Genomic DNA, 17454 nt, shown 5'->3' with positions numbered 1-17454 from the left:
CAGCACTCAAGTGAGTTATGCGCAAAATCTCAAAATGTTCCCAAGTATCCTTCATCTCATAAGAGCGCCCAATTAGCCCGCTTCTGAACGAGTTTCTGCCCACAAACTGGCTCTCAAATTCGAGTATCTTCCAAATGTGCTTGTTCAGAGAGTGGGGGGGGGGGTGGTGGGGGGGTCGAAGGGGGGATGGTGGGCAGTGTCTCAAAAATTGCATCTGGAGTTTCAGGCACAGCAGGAAACAATCATTTTCCTGGTCTTTTAATCACAATTCTTTCATTGTTTTTAAAAGTTATATCCTCACTGAGACCCGTTCTGTTTTCCTATTTATTTTAATGCTTTTTTATGGCATTAGCATAAGTCACATTAAAAATTGAAATGCTTCCCAGATTGCAAGTTCTTAAACATGGTGTACCTGATGTGCAGAAATAATGGTTCAGTGAAATTGAATGGTGTGAGTTTAGCATTTCCTCATGCCTCGATTGTTTGCACTGATTTGTGGTGTCCACGTATACAAATCATTAAACATAGCACAATAAATTGATAAAGTGGTGAAAAAAGCATATGAGATACTTGGGTTTATAAATAGAGGATTAGAATGTCAAACCAAAGAGATCATGCTGGAATTTCAGAAATCACTGGTTAGGCCTCCATTGGAACAGTTGAGCAATTCTGTGCATCACACTTCAGAAAAGATGTAAAGGCCTTAGAAAAGGTGCAAAGGAGGTTTACTAGGATGTTACCAGAGATGAGGGACTTCAGTTGTGATGAGAGGTTAGAAAAGATAGGGCTGTTCTCCTTGGAACAGAGAGGGTTAACAGATGACCTAATAGAGGTTTTCAAGATGATGAGGGATTTTAATAGATTAGATGGAGAAAAACTATTCCCTCTGGCAAATGGGTCAATAACCAGAAGACATAAATTTAAAATCATTGGCAAGAGATCTGGAGAGGAGCTGAGGAGAGTTTTTTTACTCAGAGAGTTGTGGGAATTTGGAACGCTCAACCTGAAAAGGTGGAGGAAGCTGATTCCATAAATAATTCTAAAAGAGAGTTGGACAGGTTCTTGAGGATGAGGAACTTGCAGGGTTACGGACAAAAAGCGGGGATGTGGGGACTAAGCACGACTGCTCTTTCAAAGAGCCAGCACAGGCACAACAGGATGAATGGCCTCCTTCTGTGCCGTAAGTTTCTACGATCTATAATTTAAGTGCCTTTGGCTATTTCACAACATGAGAGGCGCTATATAAATGCAAGTCATTGCTGTTAGTGTTGAATGGCAAGTGAATAGATTTCATAAAGTTTAGACTTATATTCAGCAACTCTTGTATCTTACTGATTCCATCTTGTAGAGTGTCCCTCTTGAATGCCTGCTTTTTTCCCCAACCCTGCAAGTTTCTCATTCTCAAGTACCTAACCAGTTATGTAATTGCAGCATTGACTCTCCACTTATTATCATTAAAGAAATTACTTAATATTTAGATAAAGACTTATCACATCCTAATAATGTCGCTAAGTGCTTTACTGTCAATGAATTACTTTTGAAATGATATAAGTCTGGTTAGGTAGCCATTTTATGCACAACAGGATCCTACAAACAACAATGAGATGAATGACCTGTTCATTGATTTTTGATGGTCCCGCATTTTACAGGTTCCCGGGCTTTAATTGTCCCGAAGCGGGAGTTCCACCCACCTGAGAGAGGAGTTCCCGCCTCAATGAGGCCGGGAGCGGTGGCCACTGCTGGGACTGCAGCCCAGCCGACGCCATGGAGCCTAGAGATGAGGTAAGTTGGGCTTGCCTCACCAGGGGGATCGGTCCTTCTCTGGTGAGGCTGGAGTGGTTGTTTGGGAGGAGGGGGGCAATTGGGTCCCGGGGGCGTGTTGGGAGGCAGCAGCGGCCCTCAATCAGGCACCCTGTGCCCGACTGCCATGGCCCCCTGCACCCCACCCCCCCACACCTCCCACCAGCGCGTGGAAAGGGCGGCAGCTATCGCTGTGTGGCATTTCACGTCCCCAGCACACCCGTTTGCCACGGGTAAAATACCTGTGGAGGCGGGTGGGCCATTCCCCCCCCTTCCCTCCGACTGACCACCGTAAAGCCAACCAGAGGCAGGAGCGGGGTGGGTAGGCCTCCCGGAGCCTCCCGCTCAATTTTACATCACCTCCACGCCACCAACTGACCCATTGGGGCAGCATAAAATTCAGCCCAACGTTTCAGATCTGATGAAAGGTCACAGACCTGAAATGTTAACTCTGCTTTTCTCTCCTCTTCCTTGTAAACTCTCTCTGCATCCGTTAACTTGTTCAATTCACTCCTTTACTTTACATAATCTGCCTGGTGATTAACTGAATCTTGCTCCTGACATTTGTCATAAACCTCCCTTTTCGGTTTTATTTTAACCTTTATTTCCTTCACAGTAGAAAACACAAAAAAAATTCTGGAAAAAATGGGGAACCAAGGGTCTAGTGAGAATGAAGAACTTCAAGACATCAGTATAAGGAATGAAGCGATACTGGAGACATCAATGGAACTAAGTGGCAACAAATCCTCTGAACCTGATAACCTGCATTCTATGGATTTAAAAGAGGCAGCTGCAGGGATAGTGGATGCATTGTTTTTGACCTTCCAGAATCCTTTGATTCTAGAACAGTTCCCAAGAATTAGAAGGTAGCAAATATAATCCCACTATTTAAGAAAGGAGGAAGAGAGAGAACGGGGAACTATAGGCCAGTTAGATAGAATTTATTAACAGGCACATGTTAAAAGAGCACTTAGAAAATTATAATATGATTAATCAAAGACAACATGGATTTCTGAAAAGGAAATCATATTTGACAAATCTGCTAGAGTTTTTTGACAATGTAACCAATAGGATGGATAAGGGGGAGCCAGTGGATGTAGTGTATTTTGATTTTCAAAAGTATTCAGTAAGGTGCCACATAAGAGGTTATTACACAAAATTCAGACTCATAGATTGGGTAAATATATTTGCACAGATTGAGGATTGGTTAATAGACAGAAAGCAGCGAGTAGGAATAAACAGACATTGTCAAGCTGGCAGGCCGTAATTAGTTGGGTACGACAAGAATCAGTACTTCAGCTATTTGCAATCTATATTAATGACTTAGATGAGGGGACTAATTGTAACATATCCAAGTTTGCTGATGATACAAAGTTGGTGGGAAAATAAGTGGTAAGGAGGATGCAAAAAAGCTGGCGAGCAGGGTTGTCCAACCTTTTTGGGTGATGGGTTGCATTATGAATTGTGATCAGCCTTGGGGGCCGGTGAGCAAATTTCAAAAGCTAAAGGCATTAGAAATTGATCTTATGAATAAAAACAACAACAAATGTACATTTTTGTGAAGAACCTTTAAATGAGATGACTAATTTATTGACTTACTTTCTCGTCACTATATTGAAAATTGATTTAGTGACATACCTGGCATTGTTTTTGCTTGCACAAGTAGTCAATCTCTGCCCACAATCTCTGTCCACCTTTCAGGAGAGACCTTGATCTCTCTCACCGCTCTCCCCGTGCTGTGTGCTTGTGTCTCGTTCTCTCTTCCCCGCACCCCTCCTCCCATCTAGGGCGAGGGGACACAGATTGAACGTTTTTTGCAAAAGATGCAGGAGGAATATGAGGAAGCAGTTTTGTTTGCAGCGGGTGGTAATGACTTGGAACTCGCTGCCCACGATGGTGGTGGAAAGTGGAGACGAACAATGACTTCAAGAGGAAGTTGGATGGCCACCTGAGAGAAATATATTTGCAGGGCTATGGGAATCAAGCCAGGGGGTGGGGCTGACTCATGCATAGCTCCATGGAGAGCCGGAATGGGCTCGATGGACAGAGTGACCTCCTTCTGTGCCATAAGCAACTGATTCTTTGACTCTCTCTCCCCCCTGCCCTCTCTGTCTGTTGGTCTCTCTGTCTCCCTCTCCCTTCTCTCTCTGTCTCCCTCTCCTCCGTCTCTCTGTCTCCTTATCCCCCTTTCTCTGTCTCCTTCTCCCTCTCTCTCTGTCGCTCTCCACCCATCCTCTGTCTGTATCTCTCCCCCCCTCTCTCCACTCCCATGTCTCCAATGTTCCCCACTCCCCGCTCAGTGTTCCCCACTCTCTGTCCCCCTCTCTCTCTGTTCCCGTTTCTCTCTGTCTCTCCCCCTTTTGCTCTCTCCCTGTCCCCCTTTTTCTGTCTCTCTCTCTCTGTTCCCCCCTCTCCCCCTCTCTGTTCCCCCCTCTCCCTCTCTCTCTCCCCTCTCTCTCGCACAGTTGCAAAGAGTGGAATGCTCAGCAGATGGTTTTAAAAACTGCCCGCTGTCAGTTTCACATCAGGAACAGCAGTTTCCCAACAGACTCGGGGTTTTCCAACAGGCTTTTTAAAAAAAAAGTCAGAACCCACCAGAAAACCCTGGGGTATTTGCCTGGTGTCCTGACCAACATTCCTCCCTCAATGAACACTATCCAAAATCAGGTTTAACTGGTTATTCAGTGGAATCTTTCTGCGTGCAAATTGACTGCCTTGTATGCTGAGGTAACTTATTACATTTCAAAGTGTAACATTTCTGAGCAAAGTGATAAGGTACGATGTAAATACAAGTCTTTCTTTTGAAATGGATCCTGATGCTGAGAACCTCGTTTTATGTCTGAAAGAACAAATAAGGAACTTGGCATTTGTATAGTGTCTTTCATGACCTTGGGACATCTCAAAGTGCTTTCATACAATGAAGTACTTTTGAGGTGTAGTCACTGTCGTAATGCAGAAAATGCAGAAGCCAATTTCTACACAGCAAGATTCCACAAACAGCAATGTGATACATGAGGAGATAATCTGTTTTATGGTTATGTTGGTAGACGGATAAATATTGGCCAGGAAATCAAGGTGAACTCCCCTTTAACCAGCATTTAACAATGCCTCTCAACAGCTTTTTTATTATTGGAACTGATTTGTGTATGGACCAGGCTATTTCTCCTAATGTTCAGTAAGCCATTTCTTAAAAAAAATGACTTTCTATATTAGGTGAAGTCCTCACCCAGTGTTGCCCAGGCCCATAGAAAAGCTTTCAAATTCTATTCCAATTCTATGCTGAGTTAATTAATCTGTGTTAAGGCAGAAATTGGGGCCTACAATTAGTCTCATTTCCCTTTCACTTAGGGGGAAAGATCAGCAAAGATTTGCATTGTTGATCATTAACTGCTGAAGTGATTTTTACTTCATCTGAGCTCACTGCTTTTATTTAACTAATCATTCTAGGTGGATCAATCCCTTTGGAAAATCTTGTCTTTCACTTTCTCTGTGCCTTTTAAATGTATGATCTTGTTTGTTTTCAGGTGGGATGAGGTTCTCCTCATCCCACAAGTTGGCCCACCTGAAATAGGGAACTTGCCCAGGTGAAAATGTGTTGGACATCAAATAAGGATTGACTTAGTTATGAGATCCTCACTGATAAAGTCACTTGTTAATATTTGTTGTCAGTATCGTACATGGCTCAAATGGTAACTAGAATGAGATACCGGAAAGCATTGTCTCCCAGTAGACCTTCAGGAGAGAACAAGTTCAAGAGAAAAACACTTTCCAAACACAACACTGTAATTGTTATAGCATTTCCTCCCATAAACCACTGACTTGTCATGTAGCGCCGTGAATCGGACTGCTTCGAGCAAATTGGCTATACGGTACTGAGCTAACAGATGCTGAGTTTTTGTTCAAGCTCTCCAGTATTTCCCTGGGGCATCAGTGCAAGTTAGACACAATAAGTTAATCTGTGTGTTCTACCGGTTTTATATCTTTCTACTTGTTCCGTGTCAGTGTGTTTTAGTGAGGTATTTAAATGGGAGACTTGTAACTGTAACCACTCTTGACATTTGTATTCAGATGGCTTGAGGCTCCATTGTTGGCAATGGATGGTTTCCACTTGCCTTTCTGATCCTTATCAAATCACAGCTCATTTGTAAATGAGACTGTTAGTACATGCTTTCTTGTCTATTATATATTTAATCAGAGACACCCATGTGAAGGGCCATGGTACATAGTGGGACATCCTCTGTGGGTGTGAAAAGGAGGCTAGAGGAGAAGTTGTTGAATGATTCTAAGCTTTGGATTTAAATGCCAGTACATTTTAGGAGAGCTACGGAAGTAATGAGTTTCACAGTTTCAAGTAGTGCCAAAGATGAACCTATCGAAACTTTAACTCCCGTTCAGCACAATTACATAAAATGATTCCTGGCCCAGTTCCTAGTAAAGGAAGCAACTGGAGGATAAGCAGTTTGGAGGCATGTGGAGGGGAGATGCTGTAACAGGGCTGATAAACTTCACTGTTTAGTTCATTAGTGTCCCAAACAAACAGTAAGGTTTCCTCGAGCTTGATGACTCCTGCTTCAAGACCTAAATGATTCCTAATCCTTTGCTCTGGGCTACCCTTGGAGCAGTTGTTTCTGAGTCAAGACTCTGAGTTTAAACAAAGAATATAATGATGAAGTTTGGGGGGGGGGGGGGGGGTGAGGAAGTGCAAGGTGGAATCTATAGATGCCTCCAAGAAGTAGGATAAAAATACAAGACAGTAGCTGACATTTCCAGCTCTTTAACACTCAAAACTGGATTGCATTGGGAATTTTAAGCACTAATATGAGTGGAAATTATCATTCACAAGAAGTTCCTGACAGAAACACACAGGAGTTTAACTTCAATAGTCGAATGAGTGAGAGATGATATCACATAGCCGTTCCATTATTGACACCAGTTATGTGCTCAGTCATCAATATGGTCACGTAAGACAGATCTCCAGGTTTAATAGGAAGCTGTTTGAGTTATAAATATAAATATAAATATAATAAATATATATTATAATAATTTATAAATATATTATAAATATAGAGGAGGCAGTGGAGTAGTGGTATTGTCACTGGGCTAGTAACCCAGAGACCCAGGGTATTGCTCTGGAGACATGGTTTTAATCCCACCACAGCAGAAGGTAGAATTTGAATTCAATTAATAAATCTGGAATTAAAAGCTAGTCTCATGATGACCATGAAACCATTGTCGATTGTTGTAAAAACCCACCTGGTTCACTAATGTCCTTTAGGGAAGGAAATCTGCTGTCCTTACCTGGTCTGGCCTACATGTGACTCCAGACCCACAGCATTGTGGTTGACTCTTAATGCCCTCTGAGATGGCCACTCAGTTGTATCTAACCGCTACAAAGTCAATAAGGAATGAAACTGGATGGACCACCCAGCATCGACCAGGCACCGGAAATGACAACTGCAAACCCAGCCCTGTCGACCCTGCAAACTCCTCCTCACTAACATCTGGGAGCTTGTGCCAAAGTTGGGAGAGCTGTCCCACAGACAAGTCAAGCAGCAGCCTGGCATAGTCATATTCACGGAATTATATGTTACAGACAATGTTCCAGACACCGTCATCACCATTCCCGGGTATGTTCTGTTCCACCAGCAGGACAGACCCAGCAGAGGTGGTGGAACAGTGATATACAGTCAAGAGGGAGTCCTCAACTTCAACTCCGGACCCCATGAAGTGTCCTGGCATCAGGTTAAACATGGGCAAGGAAACCTCCTGCTGATTACCACCAACCAGAATTTAGCTTTGGAGGAGACTCAGCCAGTTCCCTTATCCAATAGGTTCTTGCTCCCAGTGTGGACGAGGGCACAGACTGCAGGGAGGATGAGCGAACTGACCACAGCACCATGGTTCAGAGCACCATTCAAGTGGGGGGGGGGAGAAAAAAGAAATGTAGTTGTAATCGGGGATAGCATAGTTCGGGGAATAGATACTGTTCTCTGCAGCAAAGATAGAGAGTCCCGAAGGCTGTGTTGCCTACCTGGTGCCAAGGTTAAGGACATCTCTTCTGGGCTGGAGAGGAACTTGGAGTGGGAGGGAAACAATCCAGTTGTTGTGGTCCACGTAGGTACCAACGACATAGGTAGGACTAGGAAAGAGGTTCTGCTGACTGACTATGAGCAGCTCGGGGCTAAATTAAAAAGCAGAACCACAAAGATAATAATCTCCGGATTATTACCTGAGCCACGTGCAAATTGGTATCGGGTAAATAAAATTAGAGGTAAATGCATGGCTCAAAGATTGGTGTGGGAAATGGGTTCCAATTCATGGGACACTGGCACCAGTACTGGAGAAAGAGAGAGCTGTTCTGTTGGGATGGGCTGCACTTGAACCATGCTGGGACCAGTGTCCCGGTGAATTGTATAACGAGAGTTGTCGATAAGGGTTTAAACTAAATAGTGGGGGGGGAGGGTTCAGTTGAAAGGAAGTTTAAAAAGTCGATAAATAATGAGAGAGCAGAGGTGCAGGGTAGTGAAGGGGCATACATCAATCAGGGTTTGAAAGGAAGGGACGCAGAATACAAGCAAAAGAGTACAGCAGAAATTAGAACCAGAGTAGGTAAAAATGGTAAAAAATCAAAGCTTAAGTCTCTTTATCTGAATGCACGTAGCATTTGTAACAAGATAGATGAGCTGACGGCACAGATAGAAACAAATGAATATGATATGATAGCTATCACAGAGACGTGGTTACAGGATGACCAGGACTAGAAACTCAATGTTCAAGGATATTCAACGTTCCAGAAGAATAGGCAGAAAGGAAAAGGAGGTGGGGTAGCTTTGTTATTAAAGGAAGGGATCAGTGCAGTTGTGAGTAATGATATAGGTGTAATAGATTGGGATGTAGAATCAGTTTGGGTGGAAATAAGGAATAGCAAAGGAAAGAAATCACGGGTGGGAGTGGTCTATAGGCCCCCAAGGAGTTGCGTCTCTGTAGGACAAAATATTAATCAGGAAATAATGGAGGCATGTAAGAAGGGCACTGCAATTATCATGGGTGATTTTAATCTGTATATAGACTGGACAAATTAAATTGGCAAGGGTAGCATGGAAGACGAATTTGTAGAGAGCCTCAGAGATTATTTCTTAGAACAATACGTTGCAGAACCAATCTAGGAACAGGCTATTTTAGATTTGGTAATGTGTAATGAGGTAGGATTAATAAGAGATCTCGTAGTTAAAGATTCTCTAGGGGGAGGCGATCATAACATGGTAGAATTTTAAATTCAGTTTGAGGGTGAGCAACTTGGGTTCAAACCAGTGTCTTCAACTTAAACAAGGGCAATTACAGAGGTATGAAGAAAGAGTTGTCTAAAGCGGGCTGGGAAAATAGACTACAGGGAATGTCAGTAGAGGAGCAGTGGCAGACTTTTAAGCAGATATTTCATAACACTCAGCAAACATTTATTCAGGTCAGAAGGAAGGACTCGATGAGAACGATGAACCACCCGTGGATAACAAAGGAAGTTAAGGAGAGTATCAAATCAAAAACAAAGGTGTACAAATCGGCAAAAGCTAGTGATAGACCAGAGGATTGGGAATTTTTTAGAAACCAGCAGCAGATGACTAAAAAACTAATTAAGAGGAAGAAAATTGATTTTGAGAGTAAATTGGCAAGAAATATAAAAACAAACAGTAAGAGCTTCTACGGGTACACAGAAAGGAAGAGAGTAGCTAAAGTAAGTGTGGGACCCTTAGAGGATGAGACTGGGGAATTAATAATAGGGAACAGGGAAATGGCAGATAATTTAAACCAATATTTTGCATCGGTCTTCACGCTGGAGGACACTTTAAACATCCCAACAATGATAGATGAGCAAGGTGTAAATGGGAGGGAGAAACTTGTAACAATCTCTATTATGAGGAAAAAGATGCTGGATAAACTGATGGGACTAAAGGCAGACAAGTCGCCAGGACCTGATGGCCTGCATCCAAGGGTTTTAAAAGAAGTGGCTGCAGAGATAGTGGAGGCATTGGTCATAATATACCAAAACTCACTGGATTCCAGTAGGGTACCAGCGGATTGGAAAACTGCTAATGTGACCGCCCCTATTCAAGAAAGGAGGGATACAGAAAGCAGGAAACTATAGACCAGTTAGCTTCACATCTGTCATTGGGAAAATGCTAGAGTCCCTTATTGACGAAATAGCAGGACATTTAGAAAAATATAATGCAATAAAACAGAGTCAACATGGTTTTATGAAAGGGAAATCATGTTTGACAAATTTGTTAGAGTTCTACCACTGTGCTAAATGGGATAGACTTCGAACAGATCTAGCAACTCAAAACTGGGCATCTATGAGGTGCTGTGGGCCATCAACAGCAGCAGAATTGTATTCAAACACAATCTGTAACCTCATGGCCTGGGATAGCCCCCCCCTCTACCATTACCATCAAACCTGGAGACCAACCCTGGTTCAATGAAGAGTGCAGGAGGGCATGCCAGTAACAGCACCAGGCAAACCTCAAAATGAGGTGTCAACCTGGTGAAGCTACAACCCAGGACTACTTGCGTGCCAAACAGCATAAGCAGCATGCGCTAAACAGAGTTAAGCGATCCCATAACCAATGGATCAGATCTAAGCTCTGCAGTTCTGCCTGATCCATTGGTTATGGGATCGCTTAACTCTGTTTAGCGCATGCAGCTTACCCAAATACTTGAGCCTTGTCTTTTGCACTGGTGTGCTGGGGTTCCCCATCATTGAGGATGGGGATATTTGTGGAACCCCAGCACACCAGTGCAAAGACAAGGCTGAAGTATTTGCAACAATCTTCAGTCAGAAGTGCCGAGTTGATGATCCATCTCGGCCTCCTCCTGAGGTCCCCAGCATCACAGATGCCAGACTTCAGCCAATTCGATTCACTCTACGTGATATCAAGAAACGATAGAAGGTTACTGCAAAGGCTAAGGGCCCTGACAACATTCCAGCAATTGTACTGAAGACCTGTGCTCCAGAACTTACCATGACCCTAGCCAAGTTGTTCCAGTACAGCTAAGACACTGGCATCTACCCGGCAATGTGAAAAATTGCCCAGGTATGTCTTGTACACAAAAAGCAGGACAAATCCAAACCGGCCAATTACTGCCCTTACTGTCAACTCTCAATCATCAGAAAAGTGATGGAAGGTGTCATCAACAGTGCTATCAATCGGCACTTGCTTAGCAATAACCTGCTCAGTGATGCTCAGTTTGGGTTCTGCCAGGGCCACTCTGCTCCCGATCTCATTACAGCCTTGGCTCAAACATGGACAGAAGAACTGAACTCAAGAGGTGAGGTGAAAGTGACTGCCCGTGTCATCAAGGCAGCATTTGACCAAGTATGGTATCAAGGAACCCTAGCAAAACTGGAGTCAATGGGAATCGGGGGAATATTCTCAGCTGATTGGAGTCATACCTAGTGCAAAGGAAGATGGTTGTGGTTGTTGTAGGTCAATCATCTCAGGACATCACTGCAGGAGGTCCTCAGGGTAGTGTCCAAGTCCCAACCATCTTTAGCTGCTTCATCAAAGACCGTCCCACCATCATAAGGTCAGAAGCATGGATGTTGACTGATGATTGCACAATGTTCAGCACCAATGTGACTCCTCAGCTACTGAAGCAGTCCATGTAGAAATGCAGCAAGACCTGGGCAATATACACTCTTGGGCTGAGTGGGAGAGATCGTGGGTTTAGAAGTGCTGTCAAATGAGTCTTGGTGAGTTACTGCAGTGCACCTTGTATATAGTACACAATGCTGCCACTGTGCCTCAGTGGTGGAAGGAGTGAATGTTGATGGGGTGCCAGTCAAGTTGGCTGCTTTGTCCTGGATGGTGTCGAGCTTCTTGAGTGTTGTTGGAGCTGCACCCATCCAGACAGGTGGAGAGTATTCCATCACAATCCTGACTCGTGCCTTGTAGATAGTGGACAGGCTCTGGGGAGACAGGAGGTGAGTTACTTGCTGCAGAATTACCAGCTTCTGACTTGCTCTTGTAGCCACAATATTTATGTAGCTGGTCCAGTTCAGTTTCTGGTCAATTGTGACCCCCAGGATGTTGATAGTGAGGGATTCAGTGATGGTAAGACATTGAATGTCAAGGGGAGATGGTTAGAGTCTCTCTTGTTAAGAATGGTCATTGCCTGGCGCAAATGGTATTTGCCATTTATCAGCCCAAGCCTGGATGTTGTCCAGCTTTTCTGCATATGGATATGGGCTGCTTCAGTATCTCAGGATTTGCAAAAGGTGAACATCGTGCAATCATTAGCGAAAATCCCCACTTCTGACCTTATGATGGAAGGAAAGTCATTGATGAAGCAGCTGAAGATGGTTGGGCTGAGGACACTATCCTGAGGAACTCCTGCAGTGATGTCCTGGGACAGAGATGACTCACCTCCAACAGCCACAACCATCTTTCTTTGTGCTAGGTATGACTCGAACCAGCAGAGAGTTTTCCCCCTGATTCCCATTGACTCCAGTTTTGCTAGGGCTCCTTGATGCCATACTCAGTCAAATGCTGCCTTGATGTCAAGGACAGTCACTCTCACCTCACCTCTGGGGTTCAGCTCTTTTTTCCATGCTTGGATCAAGGCTGTAATAAGGTCAGGAGCTGAATGTCCCTGGCAAAACTCAAATTAAGCGTCAGAGCAGGTTATTGCTGAACATCAACCTGAAAAGACAGACAAAGCTTTGGTTTAATGTCTCATCTCAAAGATGGTATTTCACAATGCCATTAAGCTTAAGCTTGCATTATGTGTTCAAATCCTGGAGCGATGATCAGCTTGAGCTTTGCTCTTAAACCATGTGATAAAACAGAAACCCTCAGCAAAATACCTCTGAGGTGAGCTTTAATTTGATTACTCAGTTTAGGTGGACTAATCCCTTTGTAAATCTCATGCAGTGCCTTTTTCTCTTTCTCTTTACACTTTTTAAAGGGAGGCACTTGTTTGTATCCAAGTGGGATTCAGTTCTCCTCACCCCATAAATCAGACGATTTATTCCCAACAACCTTACTTATTGTTCCCTCTGCTCACTGCTTCTCTGAATTGTCCATTCTTCTTCATCCTGAACTTCTATCTAGATTCAGTTTTATATCCTCATTGTGTTGCAATCCATACTCACTGCACCATCTCATATTCTGTGTCCTTCTTCCCCATCCTTTCCTCTCTACTATGGGCTTTTAAAACCAAAACTTGTCATTAGTGGAACACTAATTTGCCTCATTTTCTTTCTGTTTCTTCTTCAAAACTAACAGTATCCTGCACTATAGATATTGTCCCTCTTCCTATTTTGGTGATGCCTTGTATTCTCTGGATAAAAGTTTAGAAAAAACACTTGGATACCAGTATAACGCTCACATCTTTTCAAGCTTAAAGATGGTTTAAATGAATGAAAGAATTTTTCTCCCCATAATGAAACTAAAATCCCCTCCGATTTGGTTACAACACCAGAAAATTCAATCCCTGGCTCAAATAAATGGGGTGCAGTCGCCCAATTCAGTTAACCTGAAGACTTGAATAATAAAGAAAGTAGTCTGTCTTGCAATACATTCCATTTCTTGCCCTTTCTGGGTTTTGGATGATTGGTGATATTAAGGTTATGGTTCTTTGGTGCTGTTCATATTTAAAACACCTCTCAGGGTGATTTATGAAAGTAATTAAAAGTTTTTTTGCATGGCTCGAAAAATTGAAGATGAGCGGATTCCAATCACTGTGCACGAGGTTGTGATAGTCGATATGGGGAGGCTTGATGGACCAGTTGGTGATTTCCTATCTTTCATTTTTGTATCTTCATCAGCTTGCACAATAGCATGCTGTATCACTATTACTCTGCATCTGGACATTACAATGCACATTTCTGCACCGTGTTCAATATGTCAATCGCACACTTATCATACTGTGGGTGAAAACTAGGATATTGAGGAATGAGCAGCAGTGCACTCGAATTAATATGCCCTTGATGTCTATCATAGACCCTCTGACTGTGTATTGTGATCGAAAAAAAGTATCTAGTGAATGATCCACCACAGCTGCAGTAATTTACTGTAATTATCCATCGACCTGACTGTTGTGGGTGCTGTGTCCTAACTTCATCCTGAGGCACTGTCATCTGTGTTAGAATCATCACCATCTTAAAAATGATAATGATTCCACAGTGGATGAGTTGGAACTATCTGTGGAGACACAAGATCACCTTCATAGCATGGGATTTACTAGCCTATTCACAGGCTACAACACTATTGTAGATGATTGAGAGCCGGCACTTAATGATTTGGCATATGGTTGTTATACTCATATAATGTTCAATGATTGAAATACAGAAATCAAACTGAAGAGTTATTAAAATGGACTTTTCTTTTTTAAGAGTGGACAATGTGCTTCAAAAATGGCCACCAAAGGTCGAACTGCATAGTCAAACTGTTTTACTGTCTGGTAAGGACAAAAGGATAAATTCTAAACTAAGAGGTGTCAATTACACCCACCCTTAACCCATCAAGAGACATTTTTGAATTGAATGTGCTCTTCTGAAACTTAAGTCTTCTTAAGTCACCACATCCTGGGCCATTGTCAGTCACCACAGGGAGGAAGATCTATGTTTCCCAACAGAGGCAAGATGTGAGAGACTTTTAGTTTAAAAAGTAGCTCTCTGAAGAGAGAAAGAGACCCAAGACAGCCATCACAAAAGCCTATCCAGCAGAGAACTGGAAGTGATCCCTTGTCTTCAGACTGCGTTTCAACCAACAGAGAAGTATACAAACAACCAAGGCCTGCAACTTTAACACAAAATTGATCTCTGAGAAGATTCAACAAGTTTACCGGGAACCCCAAAACCCTACCTCACTTCAAAGCACTTAACCCCTTTTCCTCTCTATCTCTCTGTTCTTGTAGGTGTGTGTGCGAGTGAATGCATGAGTAGGTGCAGTTGTGACAATTTCAGGTTAATGTATATTGCTCAATAAATAATTAATCTTCTGTTTTAAACCTTCAAGAAAACCTGCTACCAGTGTCTGTTTATTTGATAAATAAAAGGGGTTAAAACCCTAGTAAGAAAAATACTTGCTGCGGTCATTTGGGAGTTAAACAGTGAGGACCAACCACAGCCCTCACCATGTGGCCGTAACATAGTACATAATGAAGGATATCATTAGATAAGGTTTTATTACTATCAATGGGATAAATATTGGAAGACTTTGCGGGGATTGTATTGCATGGTTTCTATCAGAATGCAGAGGATAGTAAATACCTTGATAGCAGACTCCAGCAGTTCATACTGTTCCTTGTTCCTTGGCTCAAATTAATGCATACTCATTTTATTAGGTCAATGCAGTATTTCGTTGGCTTTTCCTGCTCATTAACTTAGCAATTTCAATGTTGTAGCCCTTCTCATGTCATCTTTCTTGGTAGTTTGCTACAATGTTTAAATTTTCAATCTTGATATTTATTTACTCGGTCTCATGCAGACTTCATTGCCTGCCAATCATTCCTGCTTTTGATCTTCCTTATTGCAAATGTTAAAACTTCCACTATTTCATAAGTACGGCTTTCAGTCTTTAATCTCAGCTCTCGTTTTCTGCTCTTTGCTGTAATAAGTTATGTTATTAGGACAGGCCAGGCCTGGTGTCCATTCTTCTAGGTTAGTGTGCTAAATTTGAGTAATTCTGATTATAATCTGATTAAATGTTTTTATTTGTGGGATATGGGTATCACTGGTTTGGCCAGCATTTATTGCCCATCCCTAATTGCTCTTGAACTGACTGGCTTGCTAGGTCATTTCAGAGGGCAGTTTAAGGGTCAACCACATTGCTGTGGGTCTGGAGTAACATGTGGGCCAGACCAGGTGAGGATGGCAGATTTCCTTCCCGAAAGGACATTAATGAACCAGATGGGTTTTTACAACAATTAACAGTGGGCAGGCGGCACAGTTGTGCAGTGGTTAACACCGCAGCCTCGCAGCTCCAGCATCCCGGGTTCAGTTCAGGGTACTGCCTGTGTGGAGTTTGCAAGTTCTCCCTGTGGCTGCATGGGTTTCTGCCGGGTGCTCCGGTTTCCTCCCATGGCCAAAGACTTGCAGGTTGATAGGTAAATTGCCATTGTAAATTGCCCCTTGTGTAGGCAGGTGGTAGGAGAATTGTGGGGATGTGGTGGGGAATATGGGATTAATGTAGGATTAGTATATATGTGTGGTTGATGATCAGCACAGACTCAGTGGGCCGAAGGGCCTGTTTCAGTGCTGTATCCCTCTATGACTCTATGACAATGGTTTCATGGTTATCATTAGACTAGCTTTTTAATTCCAGGTTTATTAATTGAATTCAAATTTCACCATCTGCCATGGTGGGATTCAAAGCCATGTCCCCTGATCATTAGCCTGGGCTCTGGCATACTAGTCCAGTGACAGTACCACTATGCCACTGCCTCCCCGAAATGTCAACCTATCGATTGCCAAGCCATCTAAAAAATTGGTATAGTTATGAGTAACAAACAAGCTATGTATCCACCAATCTAAAAGTAACTCCATTGGTGTTCAAACTTGACTGAACAGTTTCTGCATACTTTTTCCAATATATAAAAAAAAGAACCAGAACTATGCAATGCCATAGCAGCCATTTTGGACTTCAACAAGCAAGGCTATCCCAGCATGCAATTAGCATGTTGCCATAGTAAGAGACATACTTCTGGAAGTAATACAAAATGGACATTATTGTTGGGAAATGTTGATAGTCACCCGCTCAGTCATCAGTACAGTTTAAAAAGGCATTCAAAAAGAGAAGTTAAGTTTCACTTCTGATACTAAGCTCATTTTATTTCATTTTGATAATGTTACTGAACTGTAAAATTTTGCTTGTATAAGGAAAGCACCTTGGCAACAGAACCCGACTGCCTCATCATACCCCTCTGCCACATGGTGCACTTTAGAACTCCTCAGTTTCAACAAGGAGACAGGAAGTCAGGCTGTTAAAGAATTTCCTCTAAAAATGAGCCTGCTCTCACGATGGTCTTGAACAGCTGCATCAAAATCCTACTGGGGCCAATTCACAAACAACTCCATGCCAAATTCATACTCTTTTTATTTATCATGTTTAAATTTTTGTCCTTGGTGAGCTACAGGACTCTTATGGGAAATCATGATTCCTGTACTGTTTAGTGTAATCTCTGTTATTTCCTTGTGAACTTAACCACTGGTGCTGATCATTCACAGAAAAGCCAAGTGCGTCCTTGTTGGAAGTTACCACCTGATTTCATATTTGAACAGCAGTCAAATTAATTACAACAGGAGGTTTCTTTTGTTGATGGAGTGAGGAGCTGCACTGTTAGCCTCAGTACCAGTCTTTCAGATCTGGGATCTGGGAATTCAACTCCAGTCCAGGACAGGAGAAGGAAATTGCTATTTGTGTGGGAAGATTTGGAATGGGAAGAAAAGGCCTTATCAATATGATTCACTAATGAAGTGAATTCTGCCAGCCTAATGAAAACGTTCCAATGAACCTGCACTCACACTTAAATATCTATGTTCCACATAAAATGGATTACTGAAATTAGGCAACTGTTCTGTGGGAAAATGCAGCAGCCAGTATGGAATTTCAACTTGGTGCAGTGCAGTGAGATTGACTGAGCTGCATCACAGCTGCA

At 42.7% G+C, this 17454-nt stretch overlaps 2 protein-coding genes across 4 annotated transcripts in view; one reads left to right on the top strand and one right to left on the bottom strand.

The window, feature by feature from the left end:
- The window catches only part of LOC137375788 (protein INSYN2B-like), a 136073-nt gene extending 132758 nt beyond the window's left edge, over nucleotides 1-3315 (top strand). Inside the window, exon 4 of the mRNA XM_068043233.1 lies at nucleotides 2417-3315. Within this exon, the coding sequence (XP_067899334.1) occupies nucleotides 2417-2465 (49 nt within the window). The 3' untranslated portion in view covers nucleotides 2466-3315. The remainder of the gene's footprint in view (nucleotides 1-2416) is intronic.
- LOC137375787 (dedicator of cytokinesis protein 2-like) overlaps nucleotides 1-17454 on the bottom strand; it is a 690449-nt gene that overhangs the window by 438337 nt on the left and 234658 nt on the right. The gene's annotated exons all lie outside the window — the stretch shown is intronic.

The sequence above is a fragment of the Heterodontus francisci genome, chromosome 12, assembly GCF_036365525.1.
Source record: "Heterodontus francisci isolate sHetFra1 chromosome 12, sHetFra1.hap1, whole genome shotgun sequence".
NCBI classification, from domain to species: domain Eukaryota; kingdom Metazoa; phylum Chordata; class Chondrichthyes; order Heterodontiformes; family Heterodontidae; genus Heterodontus; species Heterodontus francisci.
This window is presented reverse-complemented; position numbering and strand designations above follow the sequence as displayed.